The 19964-nt window shown below is 39.2% G+C and overlaps 1 protein-coding gene across 3 annotated transcripts in view; it reads left to right on the forward strand.

Moving 5' to 3' along the window:
* ARID1B (AT-rich interaction domain 1B) overlaps nucleotides 1-19964 on the forward strand; it is a 409511-nt gene that overhangs the window by 97522 nt on the left and 292025 nt on the right. For all 3 annotated transcript variants that reach the window (XM_081296020.1, XM_081296019.1, XM_081296021.1), the window contains exon 3: nucleotides 17664-17813. In XM_081296020.1, the coding sequence (XP_081152146.1) occupies nucleotides 17664-17813 (150 nt within the window). The remainder of the gene's footprint in view (nucleotides 1-17663; nucleotides 17814-19964) is intronic.

Consider the following 19964-nt stretch of genomic DNA (forward strand, 5'->3'; position numbering starts at 1 on the left):
TATTTGAGGAAGTTTCATAATTGTAGTAGTTATATTTTTTAAAGCTTTGGACAATAGTCTGTGCTTATACTTTTAAAAAATATATATCCGTACATGTGTATCTGTGTATAACATCACATAAAAAATATTGTTCTGGTTCTCTCTCTTAACGTCATCCATATGGTGTGTGGTCTTCAGTTTTGCAGGGTCCACTTTTCAGCATTCTGAGGACTGCACAGATTCCCATGCCTCAGGCCTTGACTGCTTTCAACATCCACATTGGGATTTTAGTCACATGTCCCTGTTGGATGGAAGTGTTAAGTCAGTAATTCCAAATGGCAGGTAGTCCTTAAATTTGTCTTGTGATTTTAGAATGTGGTGTTTGATTTTGTGGGGTAGCATGTTTACCTCCTTGCCCATGGTTTATTTTGGTTAACATGACAGAGATATGTCTTTGGCTAATGCAAGGAGATATTCTGATAATAAGAAATTCCTAATGGGCTTAAGTAACCACATTTGAGTTTTTGAGAATTAACTAGAATTTGGGTGGTACCTCAGTGCCTGTGATGTATTACAGAGTTAGCAATTCATACAGTCAATATTCTCTTTACCCATCTGTTGTGTGTGTAGCATGTCTCTGGGAATTAGAATCCTCCTCTGTCATTCCCTCATACTGGCCTTAACTGTCCTAGGTCCCCTTCTATATCACCTTCTTCCCCAGTAGGGTTGCTGCTACTCAACAGAGTCCTCTTTTTCCTCTGCTGATGGACAGTCGTGTGCTCCAGGCTGAGGCCCAGTATATCTGGCATGAACAACATTGCCTAGTGCTCTCGGATCTGGTGCCCCATTTCCTTCAGTAGAATTTGCTGGTTTCTTTCTCTGCTGTGTTCCTGTGTTACTGCTCACAGACTTCTGATTCTGAGTTCGGGTTATTGTGTCTGTCTTCTGCTTTTGTTTTCTTGGTGGGCAGGGACTCTGTACCTCTACAAGGCCAGGGGTGCTTCTGGTGGCTCACCATTGTGCAGTAAAACATTGAATCGTAGTAGAAGAAGTGTTCGAAATCTATGTGGGGGAAAAAAGCTTGGATACAGATACCAAGTTTGCCAGAGTCTTGCCCTGTCTTTTCTTTCAGTAGTCTGGTTACAATCAGGAGATCAGAAATCTCGCACTGAGCCATCACCAACTGGGCACATACCCTTAAACATGTGTGTGTGTGTTTTTTTTCTCCTTCTGTGAATGGAAGTTAATTCTATTCCTCTTTCTAAGAATGTACAGGGTTCAGTGATATCATCTGTGTATAGTTTAAAAAGTGTGAAAAAGTGTGTAAAGTATTCCTGTTATCATAAGTGCTATTTTTTAGTGGAGGAAGCTGATATCAACAACAAAAAATGAGGTGTCTGGTAGTTACTGCAGCAGATCTTTCTGGAGAGGAATCAGCTGATTAGCTTTATGCTGTTGAGAGAAGGAGCCAGAATATGATAGGAAGACAGGGCAGGGACCTCCATTGCAGATCAGCCAGGCAGCACATGATCAAGCATGCGAACAACACGTGATCAGCACGTGACCAACGTCCTGATTGGACAGGGGGCCACATTATCACTTAGTGCCTCATTCTGATTGCATGTAGAAACTCCCTTCCCTAAGAGTGTTTAACCAGTAGCTTTAAAGGTCACCTCAAGAGACACCATATAAACTGCTAGATAGCAACAACCCACTGTCTAGGGCAGACCACTGGGGACTCCCTCCCTTGTGGGAGTTCCTCTTCCTTTCTGCTTCAGGAATGAACTCTGTTGCTTTACACTTACTTCCACGTGGGTCTCATTCTTTGGATTCCCAAGACAAAGAACCTATACCTCCCTACATCTCACTGTTTTGTGGTCCAGCAGCTTTCACCTTGAAGCATCAGGCTGGAGAACAAAGTAAGGCCGGGATAAAGTTGTCCTGGGGCTACATTTCTGCATCTCCTCAGCTGTTTCTCCCTGTGAGTTGCTTAGTCAAGGAACCTTTGGGAGGGAGCTTGTCCTCATGAGATGTACAGCTCTGTACTCAGTTGCTCTCTGCCTGCATCAGTCTTTCTCAAGCTTTCAGTATTAATCGTTTTTATTCTTAGAAGCATTGATGAAAATTTTGGGTAATAGTTGTAATATTTTTTCAAAGTACTTCTCTCAAAGCATTTGCCTGAATATTCATCTGAACCTGACAAAGAACTCAGGGCCAGAGAGCCTCATAGTTATGCAGAGGCTTGGTGATCAGGATTCCCAGACTCCTCCACCCTTCCCCAGTGTCAGGTGGTGGTGAAGTTCCCATGAGGCTTTCTTCTTTTTTTGTGGATCAGGGTGGAAAAGTGAAGGGTGTCATTGCTCTCTCTGCACTCTTTTTAATTCTTTTTTTTTTTTTATAATTTTTATTGGTTGTTCACAACATTACAAAGCTCTTGACATATCATACTTCATACATTAGATTGAAGTGGGTTATGAACCCCCAATTTTACCCCAAATGCAGATTGCAGAATCACGTCAGTTACACATCCACAATTTTACATAATGCCCTATTAGTAATTGTTGTATTCTGCTACCTTACCTATTCTTTTTAATTCTTAAAAATTTATTTGCATCTCTTCCTCCTTGCTTCTGCCTCTGGAGCTCCATTTGTTCTGTCCTTCCTTCTCAGCTCTGAGTCCTTGGACTTGCTGCTTGCTCACTGTGTATGACCTCATTCTTCCTATTTCCACCTCAGTACTGATTATTTGCCGCCTCCATCTTCTGTCTTCACCTTTTCTTGCTTGGGCTCTTGATTTCTTCCTGGCATTGCAGCTGCCTGCCCCAGGATGGCTGGGGCAGTTTTGCTGGAGTGGCCTTCTCTCAGATGGTGGTGTTTCAGACGGACGGCTGCAGCTGGCCAACCTGCTCGAACCAGCAGTGAATCCTGTTGTTTGGAAGTGGCAGCTGTAAGTCAGGGGAGTGGCACTTGAGGAAGCAGGCCTGGTTTACTAATGTATGACACAGTATCACTGGAACAGTGTCCCTGAGATTCTCTGTAAACAAACACAAGCTCCTACTTGAGTATGATGCTTTTGAAACCACCAATTGTGGTCCATAAAGAGAACATGAAAATAATGTATTAGGTTGTAACTTGTTTTTAAAAGTGAAGGAATTTGATAGAAGAATAGAAAATATAAGTACGTCGTATGTAGTAGCATCAGGCTGGAGAACAAAATAAGGCCGGGATAAAGTCGTACTGGGGCTGTATTTCTGCATCTCCTCAGGGTGGGCTCTGGGCTGTTTAAGGGAACAGGCCCTGGGTCCTGTGCATTCATAGTTGTGGTGTAAAGTAGGTGGCTCCTTCCAAGTCAAAACGTTAAAAGCCAACGGTCTGATTAACCTTTGGTATTTTTAAGCTCCTTTGATTCTCCCTTCCCCTTTCCCTTCTAATGATAATTTAAGTTTTTTTTTTCTTTTAAATAGTTTGGTAAAGAAGAATTAGAACATGGTCTTTTCCAGAACAGCCTGATGGAAAATTGAGTTCTCAGTTATGTGATTTGTTGGCTCAAGGCAGTTCTCCTATGTTCCATGTAGAAGTCCACCACCTGAGCAGCGTGACTTCCGAGTAGACCCCCCAAGGTGACTACAGGTGAAGCAGCCACCTGGAGGGGCTTCTGGAGGTGGGCCTTCTGTCAGGGGGATTAGGATGGGTAAGGATGGGCTGCCCAGACCCAGACTGCGGTGTGTCCTGAGTACTGTATGGATACTGTGTGTGGTGGCCCTACTCTGCTGTGGGGAGGCTGGGCACGTTTCTAGGTTTATTGGGCTATCACCAGTATGGCTCCTGGAGTACATGGGAAAGAGGTTTTGAGTTTCAGGAACCACCAGATGACCAGATTACTAATATTGGCATTTTTGTCTGGCATAAAGAAATAGCTGTAGTTTTTAGGTGATTATAAGTATTAAAGGTAACATCTCTGGTCAGAAAATAGTGCCATTCTCTCCCAATTTCTTATACTATGTCTTGAGCCCGGAAAAATTCCTCCTGACCACAGTGTTGTTTCATCTGATTGCTGCTGGAACAGATTTTCACTGATCTTATAAGAAACATGTTTGAAAGGAAATAAAATATGTCAAGTGAATAATTAGAAATCACATTTCTCTATAATAATGTGCTGTATTTCTTTTAAATTTAACATATTTATGAAAGTGAAATCATTGTGGGATATTCTATGATATCTGATTTTCCTTCTAATGGTAATACAAGATCATTTTCCTAATGTAGAAATAGAATAAAGTCCAATTTCAGGACTAATAAATATTCTGACCTTGTTATCTCATTGGTCATGGATTGGAGGCCCCATCAATTATTTTGCACCTGTTAATGTAGCAGAACACTTAAGTGGCTTTTGTATTTCTATAAAGTCAACTGCAAAAGTGTTTGGAATGGATCATATAAAAATATTATATATTGTTTTGAAGGAGATAGTTATGATTTTGTGATTATTTACTTTCAGATGCATACGTTAGAATGCCTGATTTTATCGTTTTGTTAATGTTAATAGAGGAGATGGTTGAAGGAAGCGAAATGTTCACTTTGTTAAAAATTCCACATTAAACAAATTGTCTTTCCTATTCTGCTTCTCCCCAGGTATCTTTCTACCAATGATTTTAAAATGTCAACATCCTGTGTTTTTTCCTGACCAATCTTTTGGGACTATTTGGCACATGTGGTTCTACCTGATGAAATAAGTTGTAGGTCATCTTTCTCAAGGGAAATAATTAAATTATTTTCTCTTTGTACATAAACATTTCTTTGAAATGTTTTTATATTTCAGGGGCGTTAGTATTTTATCCAAGGCACTATTTCTTTATACCACCTTAAGCTCATGTTTTAACTATTACCTAATATCATAAGTCATCATAGAAGTTAAATTTATTTGCTAAATTATTCAAAATGAAGGACTCCCTGCCCCTGCACTTTTGCCTTGAGTATATGATGTCTCTTTTGGTAAACATTGTATGTTCTAGTCAAGTTGAGCAGCCCTAATAAAACAAAACAAAACAAAACAAGCAAACAAAAAACCCCCCAAACTGGAGTCAAATGCTCCAAAATCCGAAACTTTTTAAGCCATGTCATGATATCAGATTATGGAACATTTTGCAATTTGGATTTTGGATCAGGGTTACTCTTCTAGTATTGTGTATGCAGATACCCTAAAAAATGAAGAACTCCCCAATCACTTAACACTTCTGGTCATGAGCATTTCTGATAAGGGATTCTCCACCTGTAGTTTCTAAATTAATGAAAACCACACAGATTCTTAAAATTTCCATTTTTAAATCTAGGAAGACGGCATGTGCATTTCTCATGTGCAGACTTCCTGTCTTGTCCACCACTCCTTACTCTACTGCCTCTCCCCTGACTTTGGGCTGATCTCCACATTTGACTTCCATGCCCCTCCCCAGTACTTCCATTCAATGACAGTATCATTAGAGTGGATTGTGACTAGTGGGCCAAACTGCAGGTTCCCTAGCTCTAACCTTAACAAGCACTGTGCTGAACTGATCTTGGATATCTCACCAGTTCTAAGAGTGCACAATCTGGTATGGTGTAATTAGGCTCAGCCTTCCAGGAACAGGGGAATGAACCCCTCTTCCTCTTCTGGTACCACTGTGTTGATCCAGATGACGGTGGACCATAGGTATTGGGCATTATGTGCAGAGTTCTCCCTTCCACTCTCCCCAACCCCCAGCTCAAACTGTTTGCAGAAACATAATGCAGGGCGTTTGGGGCTTGCTGTTCCCTGGGTTCCACCTTTGCCCATCTGTGAGCTGAGGTGGCTAGTAGGAACATCTTTTATTGGCCAGGACTTCTCTATTATAACCTCACTCCCCATTTGTTATGAGCACATTCCAAAAGTCGGGGGAAAAATTAAAATGAGCATGCACATACGAAGCCTGTTCTGTCCCTGGATAGTAGGGGACAAAGACCCCCTAGGGGAGGAGGGACAAGAGGGACACCTCATACAGTGAGGTCTTAGGTCTGGTCTTCCTGTGGGACTGTTTGTTCCTAGACTTTGCAGTCTCCTTAATTCCCAGAGTTTCATAGGAAGAGAGCAGCTGCTGGGTTTGGGTCTTGACCACAATCTGTGGAGAGTTTGACTCTTCCATTATCATTGTTAATGTTTTTCTCCATTCATACATTTTCTCCATGTCATTTAAATTTAGAGTTTGATAGATTAATGAATATACTTTCTCCCTTAAAAAAAATCATATGGAACACTGAGACTGTATATTTTTAAACTAATTTTAAAATAATTCAGGTTTTGAAATTTTCATTTTTGAGGAGGTAGGTGATTTTTCTCCCGTTTTCATCAGCTTAGTTGCCAAAATCATTTTCTTTCATCCTCTCCTTTCCTGTCCTTTCCTTTTGATCAGCAGAGAAAGGGTATATAAATAAAAAGGACACAGAAGCAGCTACCCCCTTCACCCTCAAAGAGTGCACTTTGGATGGTTGGCAGCAATACAGTCCCCTGCTCCTTTGAGTTTCATTAAAAAAAAAAAAAAAACCAAAACCCTGCCAAACCCCATTCTGATTTGAAGATTACACAGTATCTTCTTATACATCAGAATGTCAGTGGGGCCTGGGATGCAACTCAGTGGCAAAATACTTGCCTAGCACACAAGAGGCCCAGTTTCAATCCCCAGCCCTGCCCCCACCCATGGGACCTTATAAATAGACACAATTTTTATGTAACAGTTAAAAATTTAAAAGTTGAAAAGGAAACAATTTCAAAGGCTGTATTTAAATACCAGATGAGCAACTTAGTGTGTGGTGTGAGATCCTCCAGGCAGAAAGCGGCCTGCAGTAAGTGGTGTCTCTCTTGGGGCTCATCCCTCCCCATCCAGCTCCTCCTGAACACAGTACCATCACCAGTCTCTCCACTGGCTCTTTAACAGTTCTAGTTCTGTTTTGCCACATTGTGATTTTTCTCTACCTAGAAGCCCTACTTAGTAAGTAGTTATCTCAGAACATTCTTTAACCTAGCATTCTTGGTACATCTTCTAGTGGTGCGGTTACAAAGTTGACATTGCAGCCTCAGCAAAGGTTATCTCTTTAAAATTCCCTAAAATTCCCCTTTGGCGAGTCCATTTTAGCAGCCGGTTTACACATAGGAGAGTGGTGAAGTTCTTGGCTCTTTTGTGCTGTATTAAGACAGGAAAGGTCTGGCCGGAAGGACAGAAAGGCAAGAAGCTCCTCTTGCAGCCCTGTTGGTTCTGTGTCCTGCGTATTTTCTGTTTTACACTCTAGTAAATGGTGTTCTTACCTACCATGTGTTTGAGGGCCAAGTGGGTGGTTTTTAAAAATGTGAACATACTGTAGCCTGACTTTTTCTTATTTTAAAGTCTTATTAGAATCACCTGCTGTTCTAAAATGTGCATGAAGTACTGTCACACCACTATGACTTTAGATTTTGTAATCTTTTTTGATTTAAAAAATTGATTATATTTACTGATTCAAAATTACCTGTGATAGTTTGGGCAATAATGAAACAAGAAAGATGGAAAATCCAAATCGCTTTCCAGTGCAATGTATTCATTACCAAGTAAATGATCTCACAAGTGTGCTTTCTCTGGCCAGCACTTCCTTGGATGGAAACGACCAGATTCCTGTGAGGAGGCAGCACAAGGCTTTTTATTTTCAAGTAGCCTTTTCTAGGAAAGCATTGCTTCTGTGAGCAGAACCAACCCATTTATTGTTGTAGATTGCCTGGAGATCCCCAATTTCTCTCTATAGACTGTGACCACCATGGGAGCTGTACCTTATGAAGTCATCTTGATGTTATATCCACAGTTGTGATTTAAAAATGACTGCCTATATTTGGTTTTTTAATTTGGTTTTTAAATGTAGATATTGGTAATCTAGATGTCAAAGCTTTTACATTAGAAATGAGCATGACTGCTTACACTATTAAAATCCTTTTCCTGCCTGTCCCGGTGGTAGACACCTGTAATCCCAGCAGCTCAGGAGGCTGAGACAGGAGGTTCATGAGTTCAAAGCCACCCTCGGCAAAAGCAAAGCACTAAGCAACTCTGTGAGACCCTGTCTCTAAATAAAATATAAAATAGGGCTAGGGATGTGGCTCCTAGTGGTCGGGTGCCCCTGAGTTCAACCGTGCCCCTCCACCCCAAAATCCTTTTCCTGCTTGTATTATTATACAAATAATGCATGTAAATTCATAGGTGAACTCTTTCGCCCCTAAGATGGCTTATGAAGGATCTCAGAGCACCTTTTGGGTGTAGGTTCTGTCGTCTTCAAGAATAGGCTGTGTGAATCAATACTCTTTGGCTACTCAGGACCTCCTTTCCCCTGCCATATAAAATTTAAATGCTTTGGAAATTAGCAATCTTGTTTAGCTAAGAATTTTAGAATCAAAGTGTATGTTACACACACTTTTCCCTCTGAATCTGCACATTTTTTTTCCTTTTATGCTTGTTTTTTTATTAAAAACACAATGTAGACTTTGTAGATCCATGGTATCGAATGCCCTCAATGGATCCTTGGGAAGAAGGTGTTTTAAAGTGTATAATTAGGGCACTTGAGCATAAAACTACAATTATACACTTGTGTGTTAATTTTGTGTACAGTAAGACTTCAGTTCAACACTAGTTGTAAACGAGAGAGCATTTTGCTGCCGATGAATGCTTGCGTTTTATGAATGCTTAACTGAATCTCCTCTAATTGGCTGACCTGGAAAGGAAGGTGAAACGTTTGTAGTTAGATGTAGAGGAGAATAGGAAATATTACCAGAGGTTTCTTTTTAATGGTAACAGAAAAGAGTAATCCTGCCCTGTGCCCAGCTAGGCTTACTGCTGCTCCGGAATCATCCGTGCTCTTTAGCTGCTGTTTCCCTGTAAAAGTAACGGAGTGAAAGCAGTTCACAGCACAGCAAGAATGACCAGGAGATGGAGGGAGGGAGACAGCAGTTGGTCAGGGACCTTTGATGAGGGGGGAAAGAAGGCTTGGATGCTGTGATTGCCCTCTCTGGTTGACCATGCGTTTGTTATCAGATTCTATGTGTGAAGCTTGAAGGAGTTAGTTTTTATGAAAACTAAAGGATATATCACTTTACAAATTGGGAATAATGTTGCAGAATTTGTTACAGTAAAGAGACAGTGTAGACTGGAAATGTAAATATGAGAAAGGTGTAAATAAATTCATGGATAATAGACTCATAATGGTTATTAAGAGGAAGTAAAGGCTGCTCAGGACATATCCCTGATTTCTTGAAATTGAGGTGATGAGAGGCACCACCATTTAGTTCCACCAGTATAAAGAATAGTCCCTCTGAAGAACATTGGTCTGACCTACTATTTGCTTAAGTTGTGATTTGCTAAATATAGAGCTCTTGAATTTAGAATAAGAAATGAAATTTGTAGGCAATTAGTAATTATAAAGAAATCCAAGCAAAATCATATGTATATTATTTCACCATGTTTATGTTTTTAAAATCTTACATTGTGTTTACCTGATTAAAAAAGTTTGATAAACAAGTTTGTTATTTAAAAAAGACTTATAATTGATACAAACGAGGACTTTTCAACACTGTTTTACAAATCAAAAAAGTAAATTTATTTTCTGATTTGAAATTTAAAAAAATTCTAAGCTAGGGGAGGGTAAGCGATCCCGGCTATGTTGGTTGGTTGTCAGTCTGTTAAGAGAGAGCAGTGCTGGTGGTGTGTGAGTTATCTGCTAGGAATAACTGGCAGAGGACAGTGTTCTTAGAGCACAGCCAGCAGCTGCAGTGGCCCCGTGGTGACAAAAGGGTCCTGAACCTAGCTTGTTGCTGTGGTCGCCATCCAGTCAGTGTGAGACGCCAAATGGCCCTGAGTACTTTGCCGACACTTCTTCACCTGGCTCAAAGGCAGCTGGGCAGAACTGGAAGGAACTTAACTTTAGTGTACCACGTACATAATAAGCACTAAAAGTGTGTAATTGTTGACTCTATCTTGATTTTCAAGCATGAGGAATTATTTTTTAGGAAATTGTGGAATATTTGTTTCCTTAGACAAACTTAAGAATAAGATTTGTTTTTCATTTTAAAATAAGAAAGTGTGTTTGGTGGGGAGTGCCAAAGTTGTTTTGAAGTCTCAGTTGGGAACTTACTTAAAGCAACTGTAGAATGGAGCAGTTGTAAGAGCTTGACCTTGTAAACTTTATTTATTACGTTCTAGCACATTATTTTTTTTTTGACTGGACTTGTTGACATAATAAAATTTCCTCATTCAATTGGTTTGGCCACACATCAGCTTAGCATCTGAATTTCTTGCTGTGGGGAATTTTCAGTCAGTCTTCTAGGCATGAAAAATAGTGTTTGATCTTTCTGTGAAATCAGAAGCCAACGGAATTTGCTGCATTTGAGTGGAGCTGTTGTGAATGTTAAGACTTCTTGTGCTTTTTGGATTTCCCAGTTTGTAGAATTTACTTTGAAGGGCCAAAATCTATGATGAAAAACAAATAAAAATCACAGAGCTTTCTGTTGTTAGAAATAAATTATTATAATGTACATTTTGATTACCCTTAGATAGCAGCAGTAAATCTGAATTAAATTGCATTTTTTCCCCCTGGATTCATGAAAAATTCTGGATATGCTTAAGGAATGATAATAATTGGTAAATAGTCTTTTAGGCTATTAATTCTTTATAAATCACCCATGTTTTCATCTTAAAATAGCATTATTTTATAGTACACATACATATACATACATAAATATACCTGCTGCCCCTTCCACCCCACCTCAGCAATCTATGAAAGAACTTTTTTTTGTTATGTATATATTGTCTATAGTGATCATTATTTTAAATGACTGTAAAGTGTTTATTGAATTCCTCATTCCTCAATCAATCTATTGATGGACTTAGAATGTTTCCATATTTTTGAAGCAAATGTTTACTTACTTGCTTCATATTTTTTCTTAAGATAAATGTCCAGAAATAGAATTCTGCAGCAAAGGGGTATTGTATCTATAATACTGTGTTTTGCCTTAAATATTTGAATATGCATATTCACCATGATTATTTCAAAATGCCCAGTTGCTCTGTAATGTTTTAGATTGCATCAGGTGAAAATGTGAGAACTCCGTGAGCATCTACGAGGAGTTATCATTATCCAGTGGAATATTTCCTCTAGGTATCAGTTAAGGCAGGCGCAATGTAAGCAGAAGCATTAACCTGTGTTGTAGGCTGTGGAGGAGGTGAGGCCGCAGCCCAGATGCTGCTTCTGCGCTGAGTCCATGTACATGTTCTGCCAGTGTTTTTCAGGTACAGTTTACTTATGAGATAAAATGCCCAGATTTTAAGTATGTAGTTTCATGAGTTTTGACAGATGTGCACATCCATGAAACCACCATCCAAATTAAGATCTACAATATTTCTGTCATTCCCAGAAGGTTTCTTTGTGCCTCTTTCCAGTCAGTCCTTGTATCCCACAACTATTATTGTGATCTCTATGACAAGAAATCAATTTTACCTGATTTTGAACTTCATAGAAACGAAAGTATTTGAAGCTGATGTAAAAATTACATAGAGTCTTTCAAAAGAATGGAATTCTATTTCTTACCTTATACTGTGTCCAAAAGTTAACTCACTGGACCGTAGTCATAAATATAAGTGCTAAAAACACTATAAAGCCATAAAACTCCTAAGAGAAACCTTCATGGAATTGGATTTGGTAGAGGTTTCTTGGATGTGACAACAAAAATATAGGCAATGAAAGAAACGATAGATGAGATGGATGACATCAGAATTAAAACTGTCTATACATTAAAGGATGCTATCAAGGGAGCAAGAAGGCATCCCAAGGAATAGGATGGCACTCCTGCAATTCAACAACAAACAACCCAATTAAAAATTGGGCAAAGGACTTGAATAGACACTTTTTCACAGAAAATGTACATTTGGTCAATAAGCACAGGAAAAGATGCTCAGTCTCATTGATCAGTAGGGAAATACAGATCAAAATCAAATGAGATGATAACATTCACACCCATTAGGAAGGTTGTTACAGGTTGAGGGGGCAATAGAAAATAACAAGTATCATTAGGGATGTGGAGAAATTGGAACCTTTGTGCCCTGTTGGTAGGAATGTAAAACGATACAGCTGCTGTGGAAGACAGTATGGCAGTTCCTCAAAATTTAAACATAGGAGTACCATATGCTCTAACAATTGTACTCCTGGGCATATACCCAAAGAAGTGAAAGCAAAGTCTCAGCTTCTTGTAAACCCATGTTCAGAGCAACATTATTCACTATAACCAGAAGTTAGAAACAACCCATGTGTCTATCAGTGGGTGGATGGATAAACAATATATATGGTATGTACATACAGTGGCCGTGAAAAGGAAGGAGATTCTAACACATTTGACACCATGGTTGAATTCTGAAGACATTGTGCTAGGTGAAGCAAGCCGGCCAAAAGGACAAATGTGTGTGTTTTCCACTTAGGCGAGAGTAAGAATAACAAACTCATGGAGACAGAAAGTTGAACTATTGCTGCCAGGGGAGGCGTGGGGAAGAATGAGGTGGAGATGCTGTTTCCTGGGAACAGCTTGTGTTTGGGATGATGAAGTTTGAAGATGAATGGTGGTAGTAATGGTTGCACAGTGGTGTGAGTGTACTTAATGTCACCGAACAGCACACTTAAAAATTGTTAAGGTGGTAAATTTATGTACATTTTAGCAAAGTGAAAAAAAGAAAGCAGTAGATCTTTAAATTTGGACCGGTGAAGTGCTCATTTCATTATATATCACAAAGTACTATGTCAAAATTGAGAAGTGGGGAGTTTTCATCATGTTTTAGGACAACGCCAAGTTATTTCTTTTGTTCATAGACTAATGTAAGTAGATTACTTGATACAGAGGCAACAAGTCCAGGTGGAAAGTGAGTTGTGTAGTACTAACGCTTCAAAAGCGCACGTCAGAGAGGATGGTGGGATCCATGCTGGATGTCTTCCTGAGCCTTTGTGCACGGAGGTAGAATTGGACTGGACCCTTCTTGAGTTCAAGGCAGAAGCTCTCAAATTTACTTTGTTGGCCGTGAAATTTATGTATGTATTCCAGGAGGTTCAGTCAGCAAACATTTCACTGAGCTTTTCCTAGAGGTCAGGCATTCTGCATGCACTGATGACCTCAACCAGGAAGGCCTGTCCCAAGAGGTCACACTCCACAGGATGGGGCCGGATGCTTATGAAGGTGAAGAGATCCTGGGTTTTGTGGCAGACAGCCCCCTGACTGTTCAAGAATTCACAGATCCTATAATTTACATATGTAGTCTGCTTTATTTTTATAGTATGCTTATTTTTCAAGCTTTTTTGACAGTAGAACTAATTTTGTGAGATAAATGAGTGTCCCTCATGGAAGCCACAAGGAAATGCTGGCTTCAAGTTCTTGGAGTTACAGACGCAGCAGCCTGTACAGATCCATCTTTGTGGAGAACACACTGGTGACTTGCTGCATCTGAATCCCTCCCGGGGAGAAGACATGGGTCTCTGGAGCTGAGACCGGAGTGGACCTAGTTAATAAAGCAGTGGACAGAGGCCCACTCTGGAAAGGACCATCCTGAAGGGTCCCCCGCCTGTGTGTGTGTTAGCTCCCCTCTGCGTCTTCCTTTTGTGTGATAAAGGGCACAAGGTGGATCCAAGATGTTTACTTTAGAATGTAAAATGATGAAATAATTTAAGCACAGGAACAGGTCAGAAACAAATATAGCACTTTGTGCAACTGTACTAAGATTATAAGATTATAGATTTTGCTATCTGTGTTACATGCTAGGCATGCCCTACCACACTCCCAGCCCTACTTTTATTTGGGGTGGGGGCATAGTGTTACTGTGGTTTGAACCCAGAGGTGCTTTACCATTGAATTACATCCCCAGCACTTTTTTTATTTTGAGACAGGATCTTGCTAAGTTGCTGAGGGCCTTGCTAAGTTGCTGAGGCTGACTTTGAAATCAAGATTCCCCCTGCCTCAGCCTCCCCTGAGCCGCTGGGATCACAGATGTGCACCACTGTGCCTGGCTACATGTCTTTTTTTAAAAAAAATCTATTTTTTAGCTGGACACGATATCTTTATATATTTATTTTTATGTGGTGCTAAGGATTGAACCCAGGGCCTCACATGTGCTAGGTGAGCGCTCTACCGCTGAGCCACAACCCCAGCCCCTACATGTCTTTTTTTTTTTTTTTTTAAAGGAGGAAAATGCATGGCTGAAGTCTCACCTTGTCTGTTCCCTCTTCTTTCCCAGAGAGAGACATAGATTTCCTTTTTGATTCAAATTTTGGTAGCTTTACTGCGTGTGTGGTCATAAATAATACACAGTCTAGTGATTGTTGTAGTTGTCCTGAGTGTGGTTTAGAACTAAGAAAAGAAAAAATGAAGAAACTCTCAGTAGCCAGAAGAGGCCTCACAGAGCTTGGGATAAACCTACATGTATTCCTCATGGAGTAGTCCTCTGTGCTGCTGTCACTTGGACAATGTGTCTGGGCTCCTCAGGTCTCAGCACCTTGGAAGTATGTCAAGAATACTGGGGTTGGGTTGAGGGCTGAGGTCAGAGTGAATAGCGGTGGCCTGTTGGTGAAAAGATGGCAGAACTAACCAAGCCAACAATGGGCTCTGATGACTTCCTTGTGAATTTTATGCATGTGATATAGATTGTTCAGGTTAAGACATCTGAAAAGTACACATTAGAGCTTTGAAAACCTTGCAGCTGGAATGATTAAAACAAAACTAGTAATAATCATTAAAGACTCAGACCTTAATCCAGGCATGGTGGCACATGCCTGTAATTCCAGCAGCTCTAGAGGCTGAGGCTAGAGGATCATGGGTTCAAAGCCAGCCTCAGTAATTTAGCAAGGCCCTACACAACTTAGCAGGACCCTGTCTCAAAGTAAGAAAATAAAAAGGATTGAAGATTGGATGTAGCTCAATGATTAAGGAACCCAGGATTCAATCCCCGGCACCAAAACCAACAAACCAACAAACCAGACCTTAGTTCAGGCACCTACAGGAGATATTTATTATATTAAGAAATGGGCTTTTAAAGGTTACTCTTAGAAAATAGTTTAACAGGTTAGAGACAGCCCTACAATTTATAAATTTAAAAAGTAGTAATAGTATCTGCATAAACTTCAAGGTAGGATTATTACATTTCTGACCACACTATTAGTATGAATTAATAAAGAAATTATTAATAATTAATAATATAACCCCATTTTGCAGTTGGAGATTTATGACAAGTTTTGTAATTGACCATATTCAGATAACTAAGGGACAGTGGGAATTGGGTTTCTATTCATGCATTTCTAACTGAGATCCACTGGAGAGCCAGTTGTACATCATCTTAGGTTTCCTCATCCCAGGCTCACAGAGAGAGGTGTCAGTGAAGTTGGTCCCAAAGGAATGAATTAGACCATATACTAGAGGATGGCAGATCGTTTTTGATGGCTAAAGATAGCAACTAGGGCTCCTAAGCATGGTTTTACCTCTGTAGTTTGCTTAGTTTTGCTAGTTATGGTAGCTCTATGGATGATTTACTTGTGCCCTTCCCTAACCCCCTGGCCCCCTGACCTGCCCCAAACATCCCAGAGTTAGAATGCATAGTAAGAGTCTAGTAAGTGTGTGGCTGTTCTGGTGTTAGTAGGTTCCTGCAGTATGTCCTCTTGTTGTCTTGCTTGGCAGGCAGCCCCCCACCCAGGAACACTTTGATATTGTGTGTAAGGGTTTCCATAAAGCAGCAAGTCAACATATTCAAGCATAACTCCTAGGGGAGTTGCTGGCTGTGTTGACTGAGCTTTACAGTCATTTTAACACTAGCAAAAGTGTTATCCTCACTGCTTCAAATCAAACTGCAAAGATGCTCGTGTGAAATATAGTATTAGATATCAAATCAAACATATGGGTGTTGAACGAGAGGATGTGTAGTGTTCTAGCATGCGGAGTTGTATTTTATGGAAATTCTTTGGCTTGGTTTGTGGCAGGGACATACATGCATTATGAAATATCAAGCTGAAAAATAAATAAAAGCAAGGAATTTAACTGTGCTGTTAAATGGCTTTTCATTGCAAACTCATCTGCTCTAATGTTGCAGGCACCTTATGATAAGAGGTGTTGTGAGCCGTGGTGTTTGTGATAATTGCTGATAGATTTTAAAAATAATCTGGATTACGTTGAAAGAAATACTGTACTAATTTGTCTTAGAAATTTTCCTCCTTTGTCATTCTTTCTTTTGCCTCATTCAGTGTTTCTATATTGAATTAGACTTTTCAGCGTGTATCTGGTACTCCTTAATTTCTCGAGTGTGTGGGCTTATGGGGCTCAGGTTCTTGGAGTTCCCAAAGGAACCATATTGTGGTATTAACAGAATGACTTCACCATTCTTGGCTCTGGAGTGTTCTTTACTGTTCTGATTTCTTGTTTTTCTTTTCCTATCTTGCTCTTTTAATTAGGAGGAAAAGAAAATCAATAGACTTCTTATTTTAAAACACTTAAAAATTCTCATTTTAAAAAATCTGAAAATACTATTAAGGGTCTATTGATTGCACAAGGAAGGATTTTTCTCTGAAAAATGCTTTAACAAATATTTAGGGTCATGTAAATTAGAGATGGAGAAGATTGTTTTGGCCATTTTGGTCTATTTCTCTCATTTATATTGGGCTTTATTATTTATTAATTATTATTTCCTGTTTTATCAACTAGATATGAATATATTTCCTTCAGGAACCTGAATTGGTGGTTTGATACCCACAGTATTGTTTTCTATGTATTTGCACTGGTCAGTTTTCCACCATTAGAAGAAATACCTGAGATTATCAACTTATTGAAGGTTTCTCTCGGTTCACAGTTTTGGTGAGGCCAACCCATCATGGCAGGAACGTGTGGGTGGAGTAAGACTGCTTTCCTCACGAACAAAAAGAGAGTGAGAAAGGTGCTGGAGTCTTACAGTCCCCTTCAAGGGCATGGCTGCAGTGACTTCAAGACCTTCCACTAGGCCTCCTCTCTTACACAGAGGCCTCTAACACATGGGCGTTTGAGGGACATTTAAGCTCCAAACTATAAGGGGTATTGCTTTCAAAGGGTTTCATTTGATGGTAAAGGAATGCATTTCTTTTTAGCAAAAATAGTGAGTGGAATTGCTAATGTAAGTGGCTCACATCGTGTTAGGAATGTAATTGGGATGTTCTAACTTTAGTTATTCTGAACTTGGAAACAGACACGCACGGTGTAATGCACTCAAAACACAGGCATCCTACAAAATATCAATGAATTAACATAGATTGTGTGAATTCATATTTACACTGTTGCATGGGAATGGACTTAACATAATACCTCTTTGACTTTCTTAGCCGAGGCATTTGTAAAATATCAGTATTAGTAGCTTTTTTTCTCACTAGATTTTTATGGCTTTCTCAATACTTGCTATCTGATAAAATATGATTTTTAAAGGTAAAGTCAAAAAATTTTTTACTTCATTGATTGTATGTGAAGAGAAGGAAGTATGTTGATTTATGTAATGAAGAGAGGATTAATAATATTGAATTCAACTGCTTACAAGAGCTCACACCATGTTACTGAATTGAAACCATATTTGATTTCATTTAATTGCACATTTTGATTCTCTCATTTGCTTTGCTTGACTTTTTGACAGATGCCACCTCAGTATGGACAGCAAGGTGTGAGTGGCTACTGCCAACAAGGCCAACAGCCATATTACAACCAGCAGCCCCAGCCCCCGCATCTCCCGCCCCAGGCGCAGTATCTGCCATCCCAGTCCCAGCAGAGGTACCAGCCGCAGCAGGTGAGCATAGCCCATTGCCTTCCCCAGCGCTTGTTTTCTCCTCCAGGCCTGTGTTCAGAGGCAGATCATGCTCTGAAAATTCTTTCTATCCCATTTTAATAATTGTGCTCTCAGTAGAAAACAAAGGTAATTTTGAGAACATGCAAACCTATAGCCTAATCTAATTCCCTTCCTCTTTCCTCCTCCCCACCCCCTTATCCCTTCATTCTTTCCTGCATGTGTGAGATTAAAGAGTGGGAAAAGTGACTAGTTTAATAGCTGCTTGCATTTCTGGTTGGTGATAGTAGAAACTGTCACTCATTTCATGTTATTTGTCATTTGCCTTCTAAGTCTTTCAAGAAAGTGCTCTGTTGTTGTGTAAGGCTTGTTCAGGAGAAGGGTTTTTGCCTGTTCCTACTTGTTGGCACATGCGTGATATTTTTATCTTGACTTTTTATTTAGGTTTGTTTTATTATTAAGTGATGCTGGGTGAAAATGTTGCTTATAAACAGAAATGTAGCTTATAAACAGATAATCACTTCAGTAATAATATATTAAAATACTAATGGGAATCATCTGCGTTAAGTAAATGTTTCTACTTTAAATTAACCTCATTAAAATACTGTTTTATGTTATTGGGCAATATATTTGAGTTTATATGATTAAGAAAAATAGTACATGTGTATTCGGTAAAGTGATTGAGTTCCATGTTGTCTTAGAGACTGTCACTTAGGTGTGAAGTGCAGTGAAGTCCTGAGCAGGGACTCTTCACTCTGAACACAATGCGATTGTCATAGCTCTGCCAGTCATAAGCATCAAAATGCAGCTTTCCATTTTAATCTTTCCCCCTCTTCTCTCTTTTTTTGGGGTGGAGGTAGTAAAGAGAAGATGTGTACTTTTTCATTTTTAAAGAGCTTCTTTTATAGCTTGAATAGACTGTTGATCATAAGCCAAAACTAAAACTACATGGAGCTTAAATTTCGGTCAATTTAGTGAATTTCTTAACTATTTTCTTGGATTTGTTGGAGTCAGCGCCCATGTGACTTTGATTACAGGGTTCTAAAGAGAGTTTATGACTTTAAACAAAACATGTTAAAACCGCAGGAAAGATTCAAGATTCTGTACAATTTTGCTTTCTGTGTGTGTGTTTGCAAAATTTTGGTAATATAGCTAGGGTTATATAGAACCTCTATCAGTAGGGAGGTGCATTATCTCAGAGCTGTCTGGTCTAGCTTTTATTAAAGTGTGTGAATGTTTTAAAGCACTTCAAATTTCAGCTCTTTTAAAGTGAAAGAGACTGGTATCTGGGGTTTCCATAGAAAAGTTATAGGCTTTTTCAAGGGGCTTTCAGAGACTTGTTGAACTTATCTGTAGACATAGAATGTTTTGTCCTGTCATCAAAATTTAAGGACTCAGTAGAGAGATTACATTACTCATTTTACTCTCTGATTGTAAAACCAGTTTGATTAAGGATTCTGAGTGCCTGTCATTTCTTTCAAGACCAAGCTCAAAATTTACTTCCTTTATGAAGCATTCACTGATGACTTCCAGCAGATGGCAATTAGTTATTTAATATCCTTCACATTTAAATATTGAAAGCACAGTACAGGTAGAATCTTACTGTAATGAATACTGTTTTAATGTGCTAAATTGAGGGCTGTCTTGTGCGTTGATCGTACCATTATTTTATTGATTCAAATACAGTAAATTTTATGGTAAGAAATACTAGCGAATCATGATTCTTATGAATATGATCATTTTTATATATTCTGAATTTTGAATGAAACCAGAATTCCTCAAAATGTGTTAAATTTTTTTGTGTTCAAACTCGAGCTATAGAATATCTGAGGGTTTTTTTTTTTTAAGTTTTATTATACTCCTATAGGATAAAAGGGTTGAAATTGAAGATATTTAACTGACTTAGTCAGATGGTCTGATTTGACAGGACCAGTCCTGGTGTCTAGGGAGTTAGAAGGCCAGGTAGATCTGGGACGTTCCCCTCTAAGAAATGAGTTCTAGTTTTGTAGATACAGTTGGTATCTCTGACACCAAAATAATACTCCAAAATCAATCCTAAAACAAAATAAAAGATACCAATAGAATATTATTACAACCAGGCCAAATTTTAATAAAGTACTTAGAATACTGAATTCATGTGCATTTAAAAACCTA

The sequence above is a fragment of the Spermophilus citellus genome, assembly GCF_964194105.1.
Source record: "Spermophilus citellus genome assembly, chromosome: 5".
Taxonomy (NCBI): Eukaryota; Metazoa; Chordata; class Mammalia; order Rodentia; family Sciuridae; genus Spermophilus; species Spermophilus citellus.